Source organism: Athene cunicularia, assembly GCF_003259725.1.
Source record: "Athene cunicularia isolate RWA chromosome 26 unlocalized genomic scaffold, athCun1 chr26_part1, whole genome shotgun sequence".
Taxonomy (NCBI): domain Eukaryota; kingdom Metazoa; phylum Chordata; class Aves; order Strigiformes; family Strigidae; genus Athene; species Athene cunicularia.
The window spans coordinates 1,565,588-1,584,709 of record NW_020799136.1 but is presented as its reverse complement, the minus strand read 5'-3'; the positions used below and the strand labels follow the sequence as shown (position 1 = coordinate 1,584,709).

The 19,122-nt window shown below is 50.9% G+C and overlaps 2 protein-coding genes across 3 annotated transcripts in view; one reads left to right on the top strand and one right to left on the bottom strand.

Annotated features, from left to right (window-relative positions):
* Nucleotides 1-373: 373 nt before the first annotated feature.
* Nucleotides 374-14,525, top strand: PIGR (polymeric immunoglobulin receptor). 2 transcript variants are annotated; one of them, XM_026864227.1, is made up of 11 exons: nucleotides 374-527; nucleotides 7,170-7,265; nucleotides 7,497-7,829; nucleotides 8,532-8,861; nucleotides 9,505-9,828; nucleotides 10,256-10,570; nucleotides 11,533-11,743; nucleotides 12,305-12,423; nucleotides 12,732-12,857; nucleotides 12,990-13,051; nucleotides 13,898-14,525. In XM_026864227.1, the coding sequence occupies exons 2-11, from the start codon at nucleotides 7,184-7,186 to the stop codon at nucleotides 14,027-14,029; spliced, it is 2,034 nt and encodes a 677-aa protein (XP_026720028.1). In that variant the 5' UTR covers nucleotides 374-527; nucleotides 7,170-7,183; the 3' UTR covers nucleotides 14,030-14,525. The 2 variants fall into 2 exon arrangements, with proteins under 2 accessions (XP_026720028.1, XP_026720027.1); XM_026864226.1 differs by having other exon boundaries at nucleotides 11,527-11,743.
* A 4,317-nt stretch (nucleotides 14,526-18,842) lies between these two features.
* The window catches only part of LOC113488793 (interleukin-20-like), a 1,944-nt gene continuing 1,664 nt past the window's right edge, over nucleotides 18,843-19,122 (bottom strand). Inside the window, exons 4-5 of the mRNA XM_026864105.1 lie at nucleotides 19,009-19,083; nucleotides 18,843-18,920 (exon numbers count right to left, since the gene is read on the bottom strand). Of these exons, the coding sequence (XP_026719906.1) occupies nucleotides 18,843-18,920; nucleotides 19,009-19,083 (153 nt within the window). The remainder of the gene's footprint in view (nucleotides 18,921-19,008; nucleotides 19,084-19,122) is intronic.

The window sequence follows — 19,122 nt, the reverse complement described above, 5'->3', positions numbered from 1 at the left end:
GGTGCCAGCCGTAGGCACCCACCCTCAAACCAAGGAACCGCAGAAATCTGCCTCAAAGGCACCCTGCTCCCACAAAACAGACCCCCCTCCCACAACCCGAGCCCACACAGCCACCGGCTCCTTCCCCAAGGATGCCGAGGTGCCCTGGGCCACGTCTGGAGCCCACCCTGGGGATGGTGGTTGTGCAAGGGCAGCGTGTGATCAGGAGGTAAAGTGTGAGCCCTCAAAGTGACAGCAGAGCTGGGATGGGCACTGGCTCCCCTGCTCTCACGTGGGGCCGTGCTCACCTGCCAGAGCTTTTGGATGCTATTCCTTTAAGGCACAACAGGTGGAAATGCAGGGCTAGAGGTACAAGGAGTATTTAAAACAGCCTGGCACTGCCAGAGCCCGTGTCCAGCTGCGACAGGGAGGCAGGACACTCACAGAAGGTCCTGGGGCTGGTCACCGAGACACCACTGAAAGTAGGAGCAGTCAGTCTAAGGGAGAAAGCGAGAAGTACAAAACGGTCTGCAGAAGTAACTTGGAGTGTAAGTAATGCTTCTTCATTCTCTTTCTGAAATGTAAAGTCTTTTGTACTACCGCTTTGAGATGGGGAAGGAGAAGAAGACAAGTCTGGAGACACATTTAAGGAGTCTTCCTCACACGTGTGCGAAGGGAAGCAGCAGTGAATAGGTGTGCAGGTCTTGCTGGTGGGGAGGCTGATTCTTTTGAAAGAAATTCAGAAGCATGCTGTCAAGATTATGATATTCACGTTTCCTTCTCTGCAGTAGATTTTAAATCTTTCTGGGGGGAAAAAAAAAAAAAAAGTTATCATCATTATAATATTTGCATTAACGTGGGAAGTAACAAATGTTAGTAAATATTACCACAGCAATCTAAAGAGTTGCAAGTCTTTTGAATCACAACGTGGAGATAATCAGGATGCAGATTTTGAAATTTAAGAGAATCGGTGCAGTAACGTCCTAAACGAGCTCTAAAAAGTTATCAAGTTTGTACAGTTAAAAGAAAGACACAGATGCTGAAGCACAAGTGAACAAGATGTGCGTGATGTCCTAAAACTGAAATAAGAGAAAGCTGGCAGACTCCTTTCACATTTACACCAACGGGGAGGGGATGGGTTCCTGCACACCCGAATCCTCGCTCTGCAAAGGAAACTTTTTGTGTAGGACTTTTAATACGTTTCATTTGAAGTGCAGAAAATAACCATTTCCCGATAGCACTGGCACTACCCACCCATCCAGCTCTTGTCACTGCACAGGCTGGCTGGGCAGCAAGTCCTGTTGGGTCAGAGTAAGTTCCTAAAATATGAGTAGTATTAAACTAGAATAATGGTTTATTAGCACTGATGTTGGTTTCGCTTTCCAGACCGAGAGACAAGAACCAAAAAAGAAGAAACAAATGAACCATGACACTCTTGTCTGAAAAAGCAACAGGCTGGTGCAAGGGGTAGCAAAAAACCTTAAAGGGACATCAAATTAGCTCGCTGGTTAGTGTGTGGTGTAGCCGACAGCTTCAAGGAACATAAAGTCAGGCCAGCAGCACAACCTCAGCAGGAACTGCAGTCCCTGCCGTGAGGGCTGCCTGCTTATCCTTTTTCATTTGTTTTCCAGAATATATTGCTCATGTCGGACCGTTTTTAACCAGCACTTACACACATTCTCAGCTAAGGGGGTCACAAGTCCCGCAGAAATTCCTAAAACCTGCTGGTTTCTTGGTAAATCCTGACGATCTTCCATAAGATCTGCCTAGCTGTTTCTGCTCACTGCATCGCAAAATTAAGCACCTTCTATTTATTCTTTCCATATTGTAAAGGAGGCATTGGTTTGGAACGCGGCATTATAGCTTTTCTGTATTCGTTTAGGTCAGCTTGATCTTTTATCTTGAAGTTGATTGTTCGTTCAGTGAAAATGGGGTGGATTAGCGGCTTTCCCCCATCCCACTACAGCAAATAAAACGCACAGTAAGACTGTCTATGCAGTGACCTTGATGGGGAGCATGAAGGCGTAGATAGCCCCGGTCCTGGGCAGTCTGATGCTGTGCCCTTCTAGGCACAGAAATCTTCGGCACCCCCATAAATCCCCCCTGTGCCAGCGCTCCTCCTCGCCGTACAGCCCCTGGTGCTGCTCAGCTCTGCCTGTCTCTCCACCAGTTTGCATCTGTACAGCTTCCTCGTGGTGTGAGCGGGTGTTGCTTTAACAGGATTTGAGGGGGGGGAAAAAAAATACTACCCCGTTCTATATGTTATTATTTCTCAAAGTTTGGAATAACAGTAAACAGCCTACAAAACAGAAGGACTCCCAGGCTAGAATCGCAGCTGTGACAGCTCCATTTTCGTGTTGTGCTGATCCCACAGTACGGCCTTGACGTGGTCATTGTCAAGAGCAATAGTTAATAGCTGACGGACTGCACCGCGCTGATCTCTGGCAAGCTGCGCTTAGGACTGCAACGCCTTCTCCGGGCTCACCCCTGCAGCTGAGTCAGCAGAATTTGGGAACTGAACTCTGGTGTTTCATACCCAGCAAGAGCAGCTGCTTGCTCGGGTTTGCAAAACTCAGGGGTCAGGTCCTGATCTCTTTCGAATCATTATAAATCTGAAGATTTTGTTCCTCAGGACTGGTGGAGTCACAAAAGCACCGTAGAAACCCCGAGAAGGTCTGGTAAAGGGGGATATTTAGAAGAGCTAACCAGGTTAGAAAGCACGTTCTGCTGGACACCTGAAAGCAGTATTTTCTCATTCGCACACCCCCTCGGTGGGGTCTCAGCAGCCGTACCCAAGCTCACGCTCACACGTGGCGACGGGCAGCCAGGAGAAAGTTAACGCCATTTACCCAGCAATGACTGTATCTTCTGTTTTAATGCACATCCAAACTAAATGTTTTGATTTGTTAGTATTAATCTTGCTAATGATTAGCCTATCCTCTTCTGGCTTTGCACGATGTAATTCTTTGAAATCCCCGCTGCCAACAGCTAGAGCACAGGGAGCCTGGCAGCGTCCAGGGCAAGACAACACCATTGCCCTGATCCCGGTGACACTGGTGTCCACAGGCCTGGGTTAAGAGTTAAAAGCTCACGCACAAACATGCGAACTCCCGTCTGAGTTCAGCTGTAATAACGGGTTTGGGGCTCTAAAACCTTCAAAACGTTGGGACGGGGAAGAGAAGGAAGCTGGCAGTTTGGATGATGCAGAATGAAAGTAAATGCAGAAAACTAAGGTTTGAGTTGCAGCTAAAAAAAAAAAAAAAAAAAAAGCCGGTCACAATCCATAGAGGATCACTGCTGCGGCAGGGACTTTGCAAACCCCAGACACACGTTTGTGCAGCTGAAAGCTTTCCCCAGGCTGCTTCTCTGCAAGCCCTGCACTGCGAGAGGAGAGAGCTAGAACAAGGCATTGATCCCCGCTGCCCCCTTCACCTATCAAAATATTTTCACCAAACCACAGACAGCCCAGCAGCGGGCGAGCTGAAGCCCGAAATGCCCTCGGAGACGCCTTCCTAGTGGGAATAAGGGGGTTCCCTCCCCGTTTCCCTCCTGGCCAGCCCATTGCCCTGCCTTGCAGACAGTTCCTCACTGGGTTTTTAACGCTTCAGGTGTAAGACAGCAGCTTCTTCGCCTGCGTGGACGCGTGCGGCGCCGTGCGTGTGTCCAGGTTTCCCTCAGCCTCCACGATCCCTCCGGCCTGGCAGCTCCGGGGCAGCGGCTCCCAAGTGAGGTGCTGGTGACCCGTCCTGCTGCGGGGTGGTGGGACCGGGTTTCCCCCAAGGGAGAGGGTCCCAGTGTCCCTCAGTCCGAGGGGACTCCGTGGTCCCACACGCTCAGCTCTTGCTGCTCTGAGGGATCAGAAATCCAGCACAGGCACCCAGACACGCAGGTCAGCTCCTGCAAGAGGGGGAAGCAGGAGATGTGGACACAAGCAGAGGGGAACCCAACTGAGTCCAAACCATCCTCATCACGCAGCCCCTGGGCAAGCAGGGCGGGGGGATCCTCACCCACCTGCGAAGCCAGTGCAGCTGCTCCCGTGCGGGGTGACTAAACGCAGCTGCTGGCGGGAGGTTTTGGGAGCACTGCACAAGCCTCGTGCTTCGTGCCAACCACCAGGCCCCCAGCAGGACTCAGGGGAAGCCCTCAGGACCTGTCGTGGCATCGCTGCCTAGGGCAGGTGTCTGCCTTTCTCTGAAGCAGCTGGTGCTGCCAGATGCAGAGGGCACATGCTGATACGGTTGTGCCTCTGTATACGAAGCCCAAAATGAAGCCTTGCCTCCGCTGACAGCTCCAGGCAAGGTCTCACCAGCACGGTGACAGAGGAGCACTATTTATCCCCTGTCTCTGTTCCTGAAAAGCTAGGACAGCCCGGCGAGGAGCTGCGGCTGAGCCGCGCGAGGAGCCCAGGCTGGGCAGAGGCACTTCATGCTCCCCAGCACCGGTTCCTCAGCAGGCACTGTCGCTGGGCACGCAGCAGGATCAGAGCCCTGCAGACCTACCAGCAACTTGCCATAAGTTTGCTTCCCAGCTGCTCTGGAGACAGCATACGTGGCATTTCCCTCTGGTTTCAAGGCTCTTGACTCTTCTATACCCCCTGAAAACCTCGGCTGTCCCATCTCCTCTGTCCTTTCAACTCCCCCTCCGTCTGCAGAAGCGTGAATACAAATCACTTGGACAGCCACTTACCTGCACTCCCTTTTGTAGGAGCCTTTTCTCTTTCCTGGAGCTCTGAGGTTTAGACCTCACGCTCTGACTCGAGCCAGCAAATCCAGCAGTAAACGTTCTTTGAAAGCAAGAAGCAACTAGAACTCTTTTACCAACAGCTCTATGAAATTCTCCTCCAACATCTCAAACAGCGCTTGCTCGTTGCAGAGTGACCGGCAAAGCTCGTTCGCACCATTTCTGCGGGTTGGGAAGTGTCACTGTCAGCGCAACGGGGCAGCGGCGAGGGGGTTTCCAGCCACCCGGCTCAGTGGATCAGCATGGGAGCACAGCACAGATTTTTACGTAACTGGTGGCTTGCTCAGACTTGCTCCACATGGGAGTTTCTCCATTCATTCAGTGAGCGAGGGAAGGTTTTAACAGCATCTGAGAAAACAGGACTAGAGGCAACTCAGATGTTGGCCACACAAGCACTCAGGAACCGTTGTCTTGTGTAAGCACGATTGCACCGGTGTCCCCAGAGACAGAGAGACAAAAATTCTTTCCTGCTCTAACGTGCATAAGACCCTGATGCCACCACTCTTGCACACGTCTTTCTGGACATAGCTCTATCTTTGTTTCAAAGAAGAGGTCTTGGTAACCCTTCACTCCCTGACAAAATAATGTTGTCTAACTCTGACATAGCTGATGGATTTGGGAAAGAATCAGACTAACACATTGCTCAAGAAGGGGAAAGCTGAACTGGGATCCTGCTTGCACTGCAGAGCGAGGGGTGGAGGGCAGCGAGACGACCATTAGCCAGAGGAGCTGCCGTTAACAAGGGGCAAATATCAAGGCCCTTTTTGTGCCATATTGTTTGCTTTCTGCAGAATATGTTATGTTTGTCTTGCTGGCTACTTCTGGGACATGTATGAAAGAGCATTTTTCATGCTCAGTGAGTTAATTATTAGCCATAGACAAGTGGCCACAGAGCAGTTAGAAATCACGATACAAGGAAGAAAGCACAACAGAACACCTTTCATCTTAACACGGAAATAAAAGTCCTTTTCTTCTACCGGGAATTACCCTTAATAAAATTGTGTCACTTGACTCCCTGAAACCAAACTCCTCTGAATGTTTATAAAGACTTTCCTTGGCACCCACCATCTTCTCTAGAACATGGAATAGGCAGGTAGATCAACAGCCGTTCTCACCGCTGTGTCCAACAGCACACTCAGTTCAGGCTGAAGAAAACAGTTTAGTGAATTAAGACCTCCAGCTTCCTCTGAGCCATCACTCAGTCCAAAACAAGGGGAAGGTCAGAAATATCCATTCTGAAGAACATGGACACATTTCAAGAGACAGTTGGGTTTTGCATTCCTCAGTAGCCGTCACTGAGTACCCAACAGCCAAGGGTTCCTTTTGGTGCAGTGGGTCTGGGTGGATATACAGGCGGGACAGTGCTTTATCTGGTTAAGTCTGATCCTTGGAGGGGTGGAGGTGAAGAGTAAATCCCTGCATCTCATGAACTTTGCCAGCAGCTGAGGAAAGAAAAAAACGTAGAGGTGAAAAATATTACCCATTTTCTCTTTGAGTGCCCTTGAAGAGACCAAGAAAACAAAGAGCAGTAATTAAATACAGGCTTCAGAAAGGAACTCTGCTCTATGGCGTAAGGAAGAAATTTGGATATAAGGAGGATGGTGAGACACTGCAACAGGTTGTCCAGGAAAATTGGAGATGCTCCATCAGTGGAAGAGTTCAAGGTTAGGTTGGACAAGGCTTTGGGAACCTCATGTAGTGAAAGATGTTGGACTAGAGGATCTTCAAATGTCCTTTCCAAACGAAGCCATTCAGCAATTCTGTGAGAGTGGATTTTCCTAAGGAGTGGTTTTGGCACCCAGGCTCACAAGTGAACAAGCCTTCCCTTCACGGCATGAACAACCTGGAAAGAAAATATGACCCCAGCTATTAAACTATATTGCATTATCTCCTGGCAAGGGTCAAGCGAGCATTTGAGCTCCGGGTTGCCACCTGAGTCTCATGCCCGTCAGGGTTTTTGGACCAGTTTTGGACTTCAGCCTTGTTCTGACTTACAAGTGTAAAACCAGACAGCATTTCGGAGTTTGAATCGAGCCTTCTCTGGTTTGCCCAAAGTCACTTTTATGCTGTGCACAGCACTGCTCTTGCCTGCCCAAGGGACACTGTCCCTGGGGCACTCTGCTCTGACGGACACTTTGGTGGCTTGCTGGCATTGCATTAACTGAGTTTGTCATAAAACCAACTCCCCTCATCCTACAGAAGGGAATGTTGGGGTGTTGGGATGAGCCCCACGGGCAATCATGACGCCATGCAGCAACACAGGCAAGAGCAGAGTTATCAGCATCCCCTTTCCCATTCAATTGCTTGGCAGAAGGGATTAAATATCGTATTTCTCTCTAGTTTAAGTAGATATAACCCTCATATCCTCCAAGCACGAAGATTATTAGATGACTTGATCATTTAAGCATTTTGCAAGTGTGATTGTTCACCAACTTCTGTGCCTTTTCCAGGGAATGAAAGAAAAATGACCTTACTAGCCTTCGTCTTCCTGTTGGCCTTCCTCCCAGCTGAAGCTGCGATCAGCAGACACCCCCCCAAGTCATCGAGTAAGTGTAACCTGGCTGGGGCACAGGTTTTGAGGGTGACCCAAGACCAGAGGTGTCGTTACGAAGGGGGGAGAGGGGTTCTATGCCCATCTCGGGCCCATCACGGCCATGGGAGCTTACGATGCTGCACAGCCCTGGCTCTGCGCTCGCCCCGCTACACCCGACCCGCTCCGTGGTGCAACCAGGTTGCGTAGCGCAGCTATTTGCAGCCAACGTGTTTTCTTCTTGCAGTCTCAAGCCCCGTGTTTGGCCCACGGCAGGTGTACGGCCTGCTCAACGGGTCGGTCACCGTGAAATGCTTCTACCCTCCCACCAGCGTGAACAGGCACGACAGGAAGTATTGGTGCAGGGAATCGGCCATGGGCTGCATGACCATTGTCTCCACCAGCGGCTACACTGCTCCAGGCTACAAGGGCAGAGTCTCCATCACCGACTACCCACAGGCAGAAAACTTCCAGATTAACATCTCTGAGCTCACGATGGCAGACGCGGGCACCTACCAGTGCGGTGTCGGTGTCAATAGCAAAGGGCTCTGCCACAAAGTCAGCCTGGATGTTTCTAAAGGTAATTACAGTCTCAGAGCTCCTTAAAGTTTTATTTTCTTCTACTTTTCCCCCTCCCCCCCCCCTTTTTAATCAGGCTCCACAGGTAGTTTTGCAGGGTCTAAGATGCTCCGTGCTTTCAGGAAACCAGCAGTTTTCATTTCCCGCTGTGCTCTTACAGGCAAATTTTTTGACCAAAAAGCCGGCATAAAAATCAGATTAAACAAACCTCATCTTAGGGTCGCAAGCATTGCTTAGAAACTGCTGCCATCTCTCAGCCACTAAACTTTAGGGAGATGCAGTCCAAGGGCAGAACTGCCCGTCACTTTGATGTACCCCCACCAGCCCACAGCTGAGGTGGGGTGAGCCAAGCCTGGGCACAAGTCCATGAGAGCACGGTGGGCAGGATGGCACCACACTGCTGGGCAAGACCCGGGGCACAGAGCACGGGGCAAACTCCTGGCAGGGCCCCTGGCAAGAAGGATCTGGGAGAAAACCTGCTCCAGAGCGGGCAGTGATAGAGCAGAGACCTCAGTATTGAAATGTGTGGCAGGCATGGGATACAGCTGAGCAGATCATGCTCTGGTCAGGAGTGGCACGTGATCATATAATATAGCGAGGTAGGGAGAAACCCTATGCTAAAAAAAAAATAAATAAAAGCCTTCAAAGGTCGAGGGGAGTCGCACACAGCTACCAGCACTGACTGGTGTCTCTGCACACACAGGCCCACACGTGCCCGAGGGAGCTGAGCTCTTCTACGTGAAGCTCCACAGCACTTTGACCATGTCCTGCAGCTTTGGGCCCGACTACGCCAGCGTAAGGAAATTCTTGTGCAAGATGGAGAAGGACGGCTGCCGGAACGTCATCGATAGTTATGGGAATATTGCTACGGATTACACCGGGCGAGTTCTGATGAGCAGTGAGGGCACTCCAGGCTCATTCAGCGTCGTGATCACTCAGATGGGCTGGAAAGACTCTGGCTTGTACCTGTGTGGGGTCGGCTTCTATGGGGAGGATGGAGAAACGAAGGAACTGGACGTGCATGTCTATGAGGGTGAGTAAGATATCCCAGTGGTTTTTCCCTTCATCTCTGCTTCTCTCAGAAGCATCACAAACAGTCTCACTTTGTTTAACAAGAGCTTTAATTTCCCTTTGCAGAGTGCCATTATCCTAGCCTCTCACCTAGATACTTCTTTCTATTCCTTTTGCTGTCTGTGATGTACTAAACCATCACTAACACAGCTGATATCAAGACTTAACTTTCCCAGCAGTGACTATCTATCTTCCCCAGTCTGGCTAGGCCAAAACTCCAGAAGGCAAATTCTGCCTACAAGTTTGAGACAAGCAAACTGTCTCTTCAAGCCTTAATTCCCTCCGTCTCAAAATGACAGAGGTAGGAAGGAGAAGACCTGCCCTTCCCCTAGCAGAGGGAGCAAAACTGCGACATGTCAGTACACAAAGACAGCAACCACTCGGTGAATTTGGGGGAAAGAAAGGCCTGACAGACTCTTTAGGGTCAATTCCTAGCAGTGCCAGGAGAGGCTCCTACCATCGGCACCCCTGAGCTTCACCTAGTCTTGCTTTGGCCAAAACAGCTTTTTTTTTTTTTTTTTTGATTTGGTATTTATTCTCCGGGGAGAGCGGCACATGGGCAAAAGTTTGACATTTACAGCTGCTCATTTCACTTCTATCTCCAGAGTCAAAAGTTCCTCAAGCGAAGCCCATAATAACGGGAGTAAAAGGAACTTCAGCAACTTTTGAATGCCGCTATAACCCCCTACAAAGGTCCTCAGGGAGGTACTGGTGCAAGTGGAGGCAGAACGGGTGTTCTCGGATCATAGACACCTCCGGGTACGTGTCGTACGCGTACGAAGGAAGAGTGGCCATATTTGACAGCCCAGAAAACACGACGATGACCATCATCCTGAACCAGCTGAGCGACAAAGACAACGGCTATTACTGGTGCATGACAGACGAGCAGAAGGAGCAGCAATCATCGACTGAGCTGAAGATCATAGACGGTACGAGTTTGCAAGTTGGCAGTTCTCTGCCTGCTCAGTAGGTACAAAACCACCCAAGCACCACAAAGGAACAGATGTGGCTTTTTGGGAAGAGATGTGAGGTTCAATTCTGAAGCTTTATCTCATAAGGTGAAACATTGTGCCCACTGCCCAACACCCCAGTAGCTTTAAAATGGAAACACAAGGTTTCAGTTTTATAGGAAAGTGTTCACAGAAGTTTCTGATGCAAGTATTTCTTAAGCCCGGGGGGGGGAATCATCCATAGATGCAAATACAGCATCCTTAACATTAATTTAGCAACGTAAGGAGGACTTTCCCTCAAAGATGCATCTGCTTCGCCATCTCTAGCAGCACCACTACCTCTTGACTACTGCTCCTACCGCTGAAAGCACTAACACCAGCCCTGATGTTCTGTTTGCCCTTGCAGGACAACCCGGGCTGACGGGGAAGAAGGAAGTGGAGGCCCAAGCGGGTTCACGGGTCGATTTAGCTTGCTACTATCCATGCAAGTACTACTCCTACCAGAAGTACTGGTGCAAGTGGAACAACACCGGCTGCAGCGTCCTGCCTGCTTCTGACCAAAGGCAGCCAGGGCCAGGTGTCACCTGTGACAGGGACAACAAGACGGTCATCCTAAGCTTTGACCCGGTGGAAAAGACGAACGAAGGGTGGTACTGGTGTGGAGTGAAGCGCAACGGCGTCTACGGGGAAACCATGGCAGTGCACCTGAGCGTGACTGGAGGTGAGCCCCAAGGCAGCGGCGGGCAGGGGTTCTCCTGCTCCCCAGGGCTGCAAACCATCCCGCCTTCTGCTGAGAGTCCTCTCTCCCCATAGCCACTAGGCTGCAGCACCTCAAAACAGAAGTGCTCTCATCCAGGCACCCTCCCAGAGTAGGTGCCAAGATCACCCTGATTTTGCTCGTCGTAGATGTTTTCATCCACTCATTGTTTTTTTGCCTCCTGGTCATAAAAAAAAAAAAAAAAAAAATCCCACCAATCTAAAAAAAAAATCTAAAAATCACTTCCTTCCACACCATTTTTTCCTTTAACCCCCGTCCTTGCTAATTATCGCTATTGTAATTTGTAACACCATTTAGTTTAAGCAACATCTGACACCTCTCGGGTGAAGGACTGCATCGAGTTCAGAGACACATCTTGCTCCAGGGAGCTTTTTATTTTAATAAACAGGAAAACAGCAGGGAGTGGGAAAGGAAGGGCTATCGCCAACGGCAAGGGGCTTCGCCTCGGCTTTGGCGCAGTGTGATGGAATTAGGATATTTTTTTCCTCGGGAGAAATACTGCTAGAAGTAGAGTAAAGGTATAGTACTAGATATCCCAGATGCACCCATCCTAAGTGGATGATGATTAAAGTGAAAACAGAGAGAAACAGCCCCTTTTCATCGCCTTCGGCGGGCGAAAAGCTAGAAAGAGAAGCAAACCGAGTACTCAACGTTTGTTCTGGGAATACTAGAGGCAGTGCTCAGAAATGCAAGACTGTCTCAAAAGTATATAGGCGGAGCATGCCTACTTGAGATTTTTGCCACACGTTATTCGGAATGAGATTATTTCAGAACTCCAAACCCCGTTCGAAAGAGCCTCTCACGTACAGCCAAAACCCACTGCAGGTCCGCAGCCACCAACTAGTGCCACCGTCCCCGTGCTGCTGCTGAGGTGATTAACCACCCTTCTCCCCCGGGAGCTGTAGGGAGCCAGGCCAACCACGGCCTGAAGATCCTGGATGTTGAGCCCCCCAGCCACGCCGAGGAGCCCCCCAGCCGCGCCGAGGAGCCCCCAAGCCACGCCGAGGAGCCCCCAAGCCACGCCAAGGAGCCCCCAAGCCACGCCGGGGGAGGTTTTATTGCCCAAGGAAGAGCCTTCAGCGATGCTGGAGTGGGAAGCGCAGCTGCCTCGGGAAGGTTCGTTCCCTCTAAGCTCTGTCATCGATTATTTTCATGAAGTTTGTGTTAACCCGTTATTGGTACTGTGTTTGCGCACTCTGTGTGTGTGTGGTTTAGCAACGACAAAAAAATTTCTTGTTCCTGAAGAGCTTAGCTTAAAACATCAGAGGCAAAGAAGCAGAAAAGTCACAGCAAAAGGCAAGATATCTTGAAATTAATCTCTAGCTCAAGAAAATACAGTTCCAGAAGGGAACAACTATAGATCCCAGGTATATATAAAAAAAAAAAAACCCTAATTGAAAATACTTCTGTCAAGATTAGAGAGCTTTCCTTCACACATTTATAACCAAGCTGCTGAGGTAGCTGCTTTGGGATGACCTCTGTCCTACTTTTTTCTTTGTTTATTTTGTTATATGTGCTCGAATACAGTTTGTTAATTGAATTGCATCACGCCCACTCAGATTTACCATCCTATACAGATTTTAGATTGCTGGACATTCACATACATTATTCAGTCTTGAATAATTAAAAAAAAAAATTGTTTCACAGATAAGTGATGCATCTTTCCCCCTATTCCAGCTCTGATCAAAGCCGTGGCTCCAGTACGCTTACTTTAGCCTTGAGCCTTACTGGTGCAGCGCTCCTGGTCCTCGTGACAGCTTTTGCTGTTTATAAATACAGGCAGCTGACGAGATCTGGTGAGTCCCTGCCTTTTCTAGTCTCTCAAGAAACGTCAGCAATATTAAGACAAAGGCGACACCCCGCGTTGTCTCCGCTGGGCTGGGCTGCTCCCCTGTACCCCACCATGCAACGGGCAGACGAGGGGCCCTGCTTCTCCCCCTCAGCCCCATCCATAGAGCTCCGACACCCAGCGTACGGGGCGCCTGGGCTGAGACAGAGACCAACCGCTGCGAAGAGTTTCGCACAGCGGAGGTGGTTCGGGCGCTGACGCGTTTGCACCGACCCCGAGCAAGCGTGTGGGTATTTATCTCCTTCCTCTTCCCAGATGTGGTGTCCATCGGGAGCTACAGGACAAACATCAGCATGTCGGACTTCGAGAGCGTGAAGGGGTACAGTGCAAGCAACAACGCCTGTGTGAAGGAGAGCCAGGAGACCGAGATAGGAGGGGAGGGTAGGTTGCTGACCCCATCCCCAGCCCTGGGGCGAGGGGTGCCATGGGGGGGGTTCAGAAGAACCCCACAAAAGACGCAGCCTGCCCACCAAGGGCCCCCACGCCCTAACGCCTCTCTTTCTCTCCCTGCAGAGTTCACCACCGCTACTACAGCCACCCAGGAAAGTGCTGCCGAGACAAAGAAGGCAAAAAGGGTAAGAGAAGGCAGGAGAGAGCCCACTGACCTGGGCGACACCACCACAGCCTTCTGCCAGAGGGGCTGCTGTCTCCCAGGGGCCTTATTTACATCCATATGCTCTCCACCTTACCTGCGTTTCGTCACCTGCTGCACATCAGCCTCTGTTGGGGGAACCTTAACCCTTTCCTGACCCCCTGTTTCAGCAGAGACAATAGTAGCAGTCACCTCACTTCAAACAGTGCCCAGAGTCAGCCCCAGGTAGCATCAGGGAGGTTGGGGTGGGGTTGTTACCGTAAGTACGAAACACTGGGATAAGCAGATGACCAGAAGCCAGAGCACATCCCACCTCCCAGCCTTCCCCCCACCATGGGCAGTGGTTTGGGGGACAGGGGTAGACATTGCAAGGGCTGTGTCTTGCTCCTGTGGCCTCAGCAAGCCCCTGCTTTCCCCTGCGTCCCCTCCCCTTGGCCAAGGGCATGGTGGGGTGGCAGCACTCCGCAGGAACTGAAGGTGCCAGATGCCAGCCCTTCTTTGCACAAGTAGGTGGTGTAAGCATCAAGAGCTGAACTGGAGCAATAAAGGAAACGATCAGGAAAGCAGCAAAACCTAGCAGCTCTAGGACAGGTGAACTGGGTGCCAACACGCAGGGACAGGCATGTCACAAAGTCCCAAACCCGTAAACATTCGGGGGCCGAGCAAAGGCGTGATGCTTTCTCATCAGCACCTCTGGGTTGTCCCTCTTGCCCGGTCTGCCCGTATCATCCCGAGAAGCTCGCAGCCCACGTACCCCTGCCCCTTCCCCTTCCCCTCGTGCTGCTGCCCGTCCCCGGGTACCTGACGGTGTCCTCCTGTCCTCCCCCAGAGCTCCAAGGAGGATGCTGACCTCGCCTACTCCACCTTCCTCCTCACCTCCAGCAGCATCGCACAGGCCGGCACCGAGGGGGTCAGCGCGGCCCCGGACGCCTCCTCCCCGAGCTGGGGGGGCCAGATCTGACGGCGAGGAACCGAGAGGCAGCAGCAGCAGCGACGGGGACCGGCTGTACCCTGAGGATCAGAGCAAGCAGCACTGTATATTGCTACCACAATTTGCTATAGCTTGACCTTTTTTTTTTTTTTTGCTTAAATTCAGCTTCGAGTGGTGATTTAGGAGGAATCGTTTGATGCCAAACGAGGTGGCTGGGCTGGAGGCACAGGTTTGAGCGAGCAGGTTGGACTGGGAAACCACAGGAGCTCGAGTGGCTGAGCCCACGGACAGACCCAGTCCCACCAGTGCCTTTCCAACACAGAGGGCTCTCAAAGGCCAGAAGACACATTTAAAAAAAAAAAAAAACAAAAAACCACACTAATTTTCTTTTAAAGGCAGCTGGAAAACCCTCTAGAACAACATCTCGTGCTTTTGATTCCAATCTTTCTCATCCAGAGGGCAGTACCTGCAGACCAGAGATGGTCTGAAGTGTTTTTATGCACAAGCAATAAAGAAAACCACTGGCTTTCAGCAGACCAGGGGGACTCACCGTCCGTGGGAGGGCACGGGGAGAGCGCACCCAGCGAGGCACAGGAGGGTGCGTTTAGGGGAGGGGGTTCTCCTCCTTTTACTGCAGCATCACATCTGGTGTTGCAAACGGCACAGGACAGTAGGAGGAACCCACAATTAATGGAGATAAACAGGAAATGTTTTGAGTAATGTTTTACATACGAATTTTCATCAACAGCAGGAATCGATCGCAGCCTGACAGTTAAGTATGACAACCTCTTAGCAGCTACAGCTGATCAGGCAACAGGCACGTGGTTACTGGCACTGTCTCCATTTACATAGTACAGACCAAATTCCCCAGAACAGCTGAACCAACAATCTCCCCTTTCTGACTTGGAGTCGGAGCAACTAAACCCAATCTGTGCTCCTCTGCCACGGAGCCACCCGCTGAGGGTGGCCTCGAAAACCCAGCCTTTGCTTAATAAACCTGAGCCACACATCACTGACACATTTTCCCTGGCTGACTTCATGTTTACCCAGGCAGAAAGGAGGATGACTGTAATTAAATGGTGTCTCTTGGTCTTATTTTCAAGAGTGGATGACTAAACAGAGAAAAGCAATTTATCGATGCCTGGATTTCCGAGCAGCAGCATGACGCTGCTGCCAGTGCGATGCAGGTGCAGAAAGGTGAATACCCCACGGATAAAGCAATGTAGGCAGCAGCAATGATGAAGAAATTGTGACAAAGCGGAGAAGCAATTTTCCCTGAATACCAGGAATGGGATGGGCTGGTGCCTGCCTGGCAAAGAGAAGGGCTGCAGAGGTGTCTGACAGGGCCAGGGCTCTTCGGGAGAGAAAGGGCAGAAACTGCACAGACAAATTCAAATTCCCGGGCCTGTGCTGGTGACGGACAGCTCTGATAGCGAGCCATAAAATATAAAGGATGAGGAGCATCACCCTGGCTGGGGTCTGACCTGGCGGTGTTGCTGTAATAAAATACTAGTGACGCTTTAAAATGAAAACGGTCTGGCAGCTCGGCAAGGTGCGGGGCAAAGGCTTGTTTGCGTTGCTGAGTCTTCATCAGGACAAAACCCAAATTCCTGCCGAATCGCGGGCCTCCCCACAGTAAGCGCTGCCATGAGCTTGGCTCGCTGTGGGTGAGAGGGCAGCACTGCCAACGGTATTTGTGTTCCCCCTCCCAGCCCTGCGGTTCTGTTTGCGGGGCTGCTCTCATGTTCACGCTCCAACAGTCCTCACCGATAGCATCTGCCTCATCTCCCGGCTGCATCCCCGCAGCAGCGCGGCGGGAAGGGGCTTGGATATTGGAAAAGGTGTGGAGGGGCCAGGACAGGTCTGTGCTCGCCCAGGGTTGCTGGAAGTGAATGAATTACTCTGGTGCAATAGGAGAGGCGTGCGCTTCACACCGTCCCTGGGGCTGAGCAGTCATAAAGCTGCAGGAAAACGCTAAGGCTTGGAAATTTCTGAGAGGAGAAAACCCCTTTCACTCTCCCTTGGTAAATCCTCTTCCTCTTCAGCCCACCCAGCTGCATCCCCGTCAGCTCCGCTCCTCCTGCCCCACGCCGGGAGCATGGGGATGAGCTAAACTCCTGGGACCAAGAACGGTGGGTGGGCTGAGCACCCTGCCAGCCAGCTCTGCCTGCACCCCTCAGCCCCAGCAGCTGCTCTGCTCCTTCCCACCGCTGACCCTTCCATCCAGCTCCTCACTCCCAAAGGGGCCTGGCCCTGGGCTGCTGCAGTGCTTGGCAGGGGATGGGAAAGTGTAAACTGAAGTTTGGTGTGAAAGCAGTAGAACATGCATGGGCTGAGGCATGCAACCCTCCGCACAGGCTACAAAAATCAATGAAATCTGATAAATAATACTAATTGTGACAGCGTAAGCTGAGGATGTGGAATACAACCCCACACTTCTCCCACGAGCTGTGGAGCAGAGCCCACCACCATCAATGGAAAGCTCCGCAGGGACCCTGCCAAGCAGCCCCACCTCCTTCTTGGTCCAATCTCACCAAACGTGCTGACTGATTTCCTTCAGTCGGTGACGTGCTGCATCACCGCTTCATTCCTAATGATTTTTCTTTAGCAGAAAGCCGTGGGATGTGCAAGATCCCTGGCATCATGCACGGTTGATTTCAAGGGTGACGGTGTTGCGAGATCAGCTTTCGAGAACACTGACAGCACGGAGGGGCATATTCACCCGTTCGTGCCCTGGCACCAGGACAAATGAAAGTCACCCCACGAAAACCCATGAGAAAGCAAATTAAGAGCATCAAAACCCTGAGAGGCTTTCCTTTGGCATAAGCAAGTATTTGAGGAAGGATAGTGAGCAATCCGGGATTTCTTCCTTTTGAAAGTGAATCACCAAATCCCACCCAGCTGATACGCTATAGGCAAATGCAGGTGAGCTCACCCAGCCAGGGCACCAGCCGGGCCCCTTTGGGAAGGGACAGGGAGTCTCCTCCTCCTCCTCCTCTGAGCTTTTCATTCCTCTGTCACCTGAGGAAAGGCGCAACACCCACCGGACTGACATGAGACTCCAGTGATGCTGGAGCTCTTGACCGGGATCCTCCAGGGATGGGGATGGAAGCAGAGCAGTAACTAGGTTCTCCTTGAGGACACGAGGACCTTATTCTGTAATAGCAAAATCCTGTTAAAGAGCCTCTTCTGCAGCTCAAACCTTCCCTGTGTCACCTCTCCAGCACCGTTAAAAATCGCCCAAGCTGAGAAGAACCAGCCCTCCGTCCATCCCAGCTGCAGAACCTTGGCCCTGCCTGCGAGCAGGAAAGGGAGAGCTGGCGAGTGTTGGGCCACCCCACGGGAACAGAGGTGCTGAGAAGATGTTTGTGCAGGCCTGAAGGATTCTGATGTGGAAGCAACGAGTCGGCCCTGAGAGCAGCAAGAGCTGCTCGGAGCCAGGGCAGAGCATGCAGCGCCCTGGCTGTGCTCGTGCCGCCGCAGCCGGCGGTGTGGGTACACCTTGCTCAGCTTCGCGGATTCCTAGAGCAAAATGCCCCAAGTCAGAGATCTACCCTCTAGTCTGACTCGAGCCTTGTGCCTCATGAATGCAGCAGTCAGACTTTATCACTTGAAATATTAGGACTGGAGTGCTGCCAGGGACATAAACGTCTGGCTGCTCTGGCTTGGGCTAATAAGCAGCATTTATCTGGGCCCTGACACCAGGAGGGTGTAACACCTCCTGGCTGCGTGGAGAGATGATTTGGGTGGTCTTGGTTCATTTACTAACACATTAGGCCTCTGCCATTGTCAGATACTACAGCGATGTATCTATTAACACCTTGTGGGAAAACACAGTGGAAAAGGGATTTAAAGCGTGCGGAACCAGCGGGTACCAGCAATGCGTGTGCGGTCACTGGAGGCTAAAAGAGCCCAAAATGAGTCAAAACAGACCAGAGCTATAGTTAATGCATAACAAAAACGGTCTCAGGGACAAGCTGGGGTGATTTTATATCACCCAGGTTTAAACTTTAGTCTCTCTGGCATGTCAGGAGCGATGCAACCCCTCGGGGAAGCCAGCCTTAGAAGGAGTGACAGTATCTGCTACGAAAGGGCATCACCGTGAATTCAGAAAATTTTGCCATCAAAAAACACTCTGTTCCTCAGAATTCTGACCGACGGACTCAGCACAGTTTCAAGTGGGGTTTATTTACAGTATTTGCAACGGATTTCCACAAAACTTACTACTCAGCGTCAGTAAATTACACGATACATGCAAGAACCTTTTTCTATTCAGCAACCACGTATCTTGCACACAAAGTTTTCTTTGACTGATAAGACAGAAAATACTATCCCAAAAGGAAACACAAATCTCTAAGGCCTGAACATACCTGCTAGGACCTATTCTTGGCAGCATTTCTCACGCTGTGCACCTTGTTTCAGCCAGCGGCAGCAGCCACGGGGCTGAACCCACGTTTACTAACAGTGCGGAGTTAACTACGCCTGAATAGTTCCAGCGGGCACTCAGCTCTCATGAATATAGATTCCCTATACAAAAATGATATAATTTAAACAATACTTCTATTAAATGATCACAGCTTACGTCTGCTAGCAAGAGAAATCCGTTCAGATTTCCCCTCGGAGAGCATCCTTTGACAGAAGTCAGGTGAGAAGTGCTCTGCTCATTTGATCAAACTTAGTTTTTGCATCTTCTGTTGATGCAGGCTAGCAAATCCCTCTGTGTTTGACCGAACGCACCTGCCGTCAGTGAGAACCTGCACTGATGCAGTACAACATTTTCCCGTTCGCTGCGAGTCTGTGCAACGTCCCGGCAGCTTGGTGGGTCGTCAACGCCTTCTGCTCTCTAACCAGATTTCTCCATCCAGTCCAGTAGGATGTCCAGCTCGCCCAAGGATTTAATTGCTGCAGATGTGACATTCAGCTGAAATGATATAAAGGAATGAGTTGCAACCTGGTGTAAAGAGAATCTGAATATCTGCATTAATTACTAGACTTAGGCATCACCTTACCCCCTCGTAGTTCACAAGTATTTGCTTAAATTTCTCCGTGGATTCCTGTCCACACACGCACTTATTTTGCTCATGCTAGAAAAATAAGATAGAATTCGTTAGTCGGGGGCGGGG

Coding starts and splice junctions, on each gene's coding strand:
- PIGR (XM_026864226.1), top strand. CDS start 7,184: ATGACCTTACTAGCCTTCGTCTTCCTGTTGGCCTTCCTCCCAGCTGAA. Junction 12,424..12,731: donor CAGGCAGCTGACGAGATCTG/GTGAGTCCCTGC, acceptor TCCTCTTCCCAG/ATGTGGTGTCCATCGGGAGC. Junction 13,052..13,897: donor AGACAAAGAAGGCAAAAAGG/GTAAGAGAAGGC, acceptor GTCCTCCCCCAG/AGCTCCAAGGAGGATGCTGA.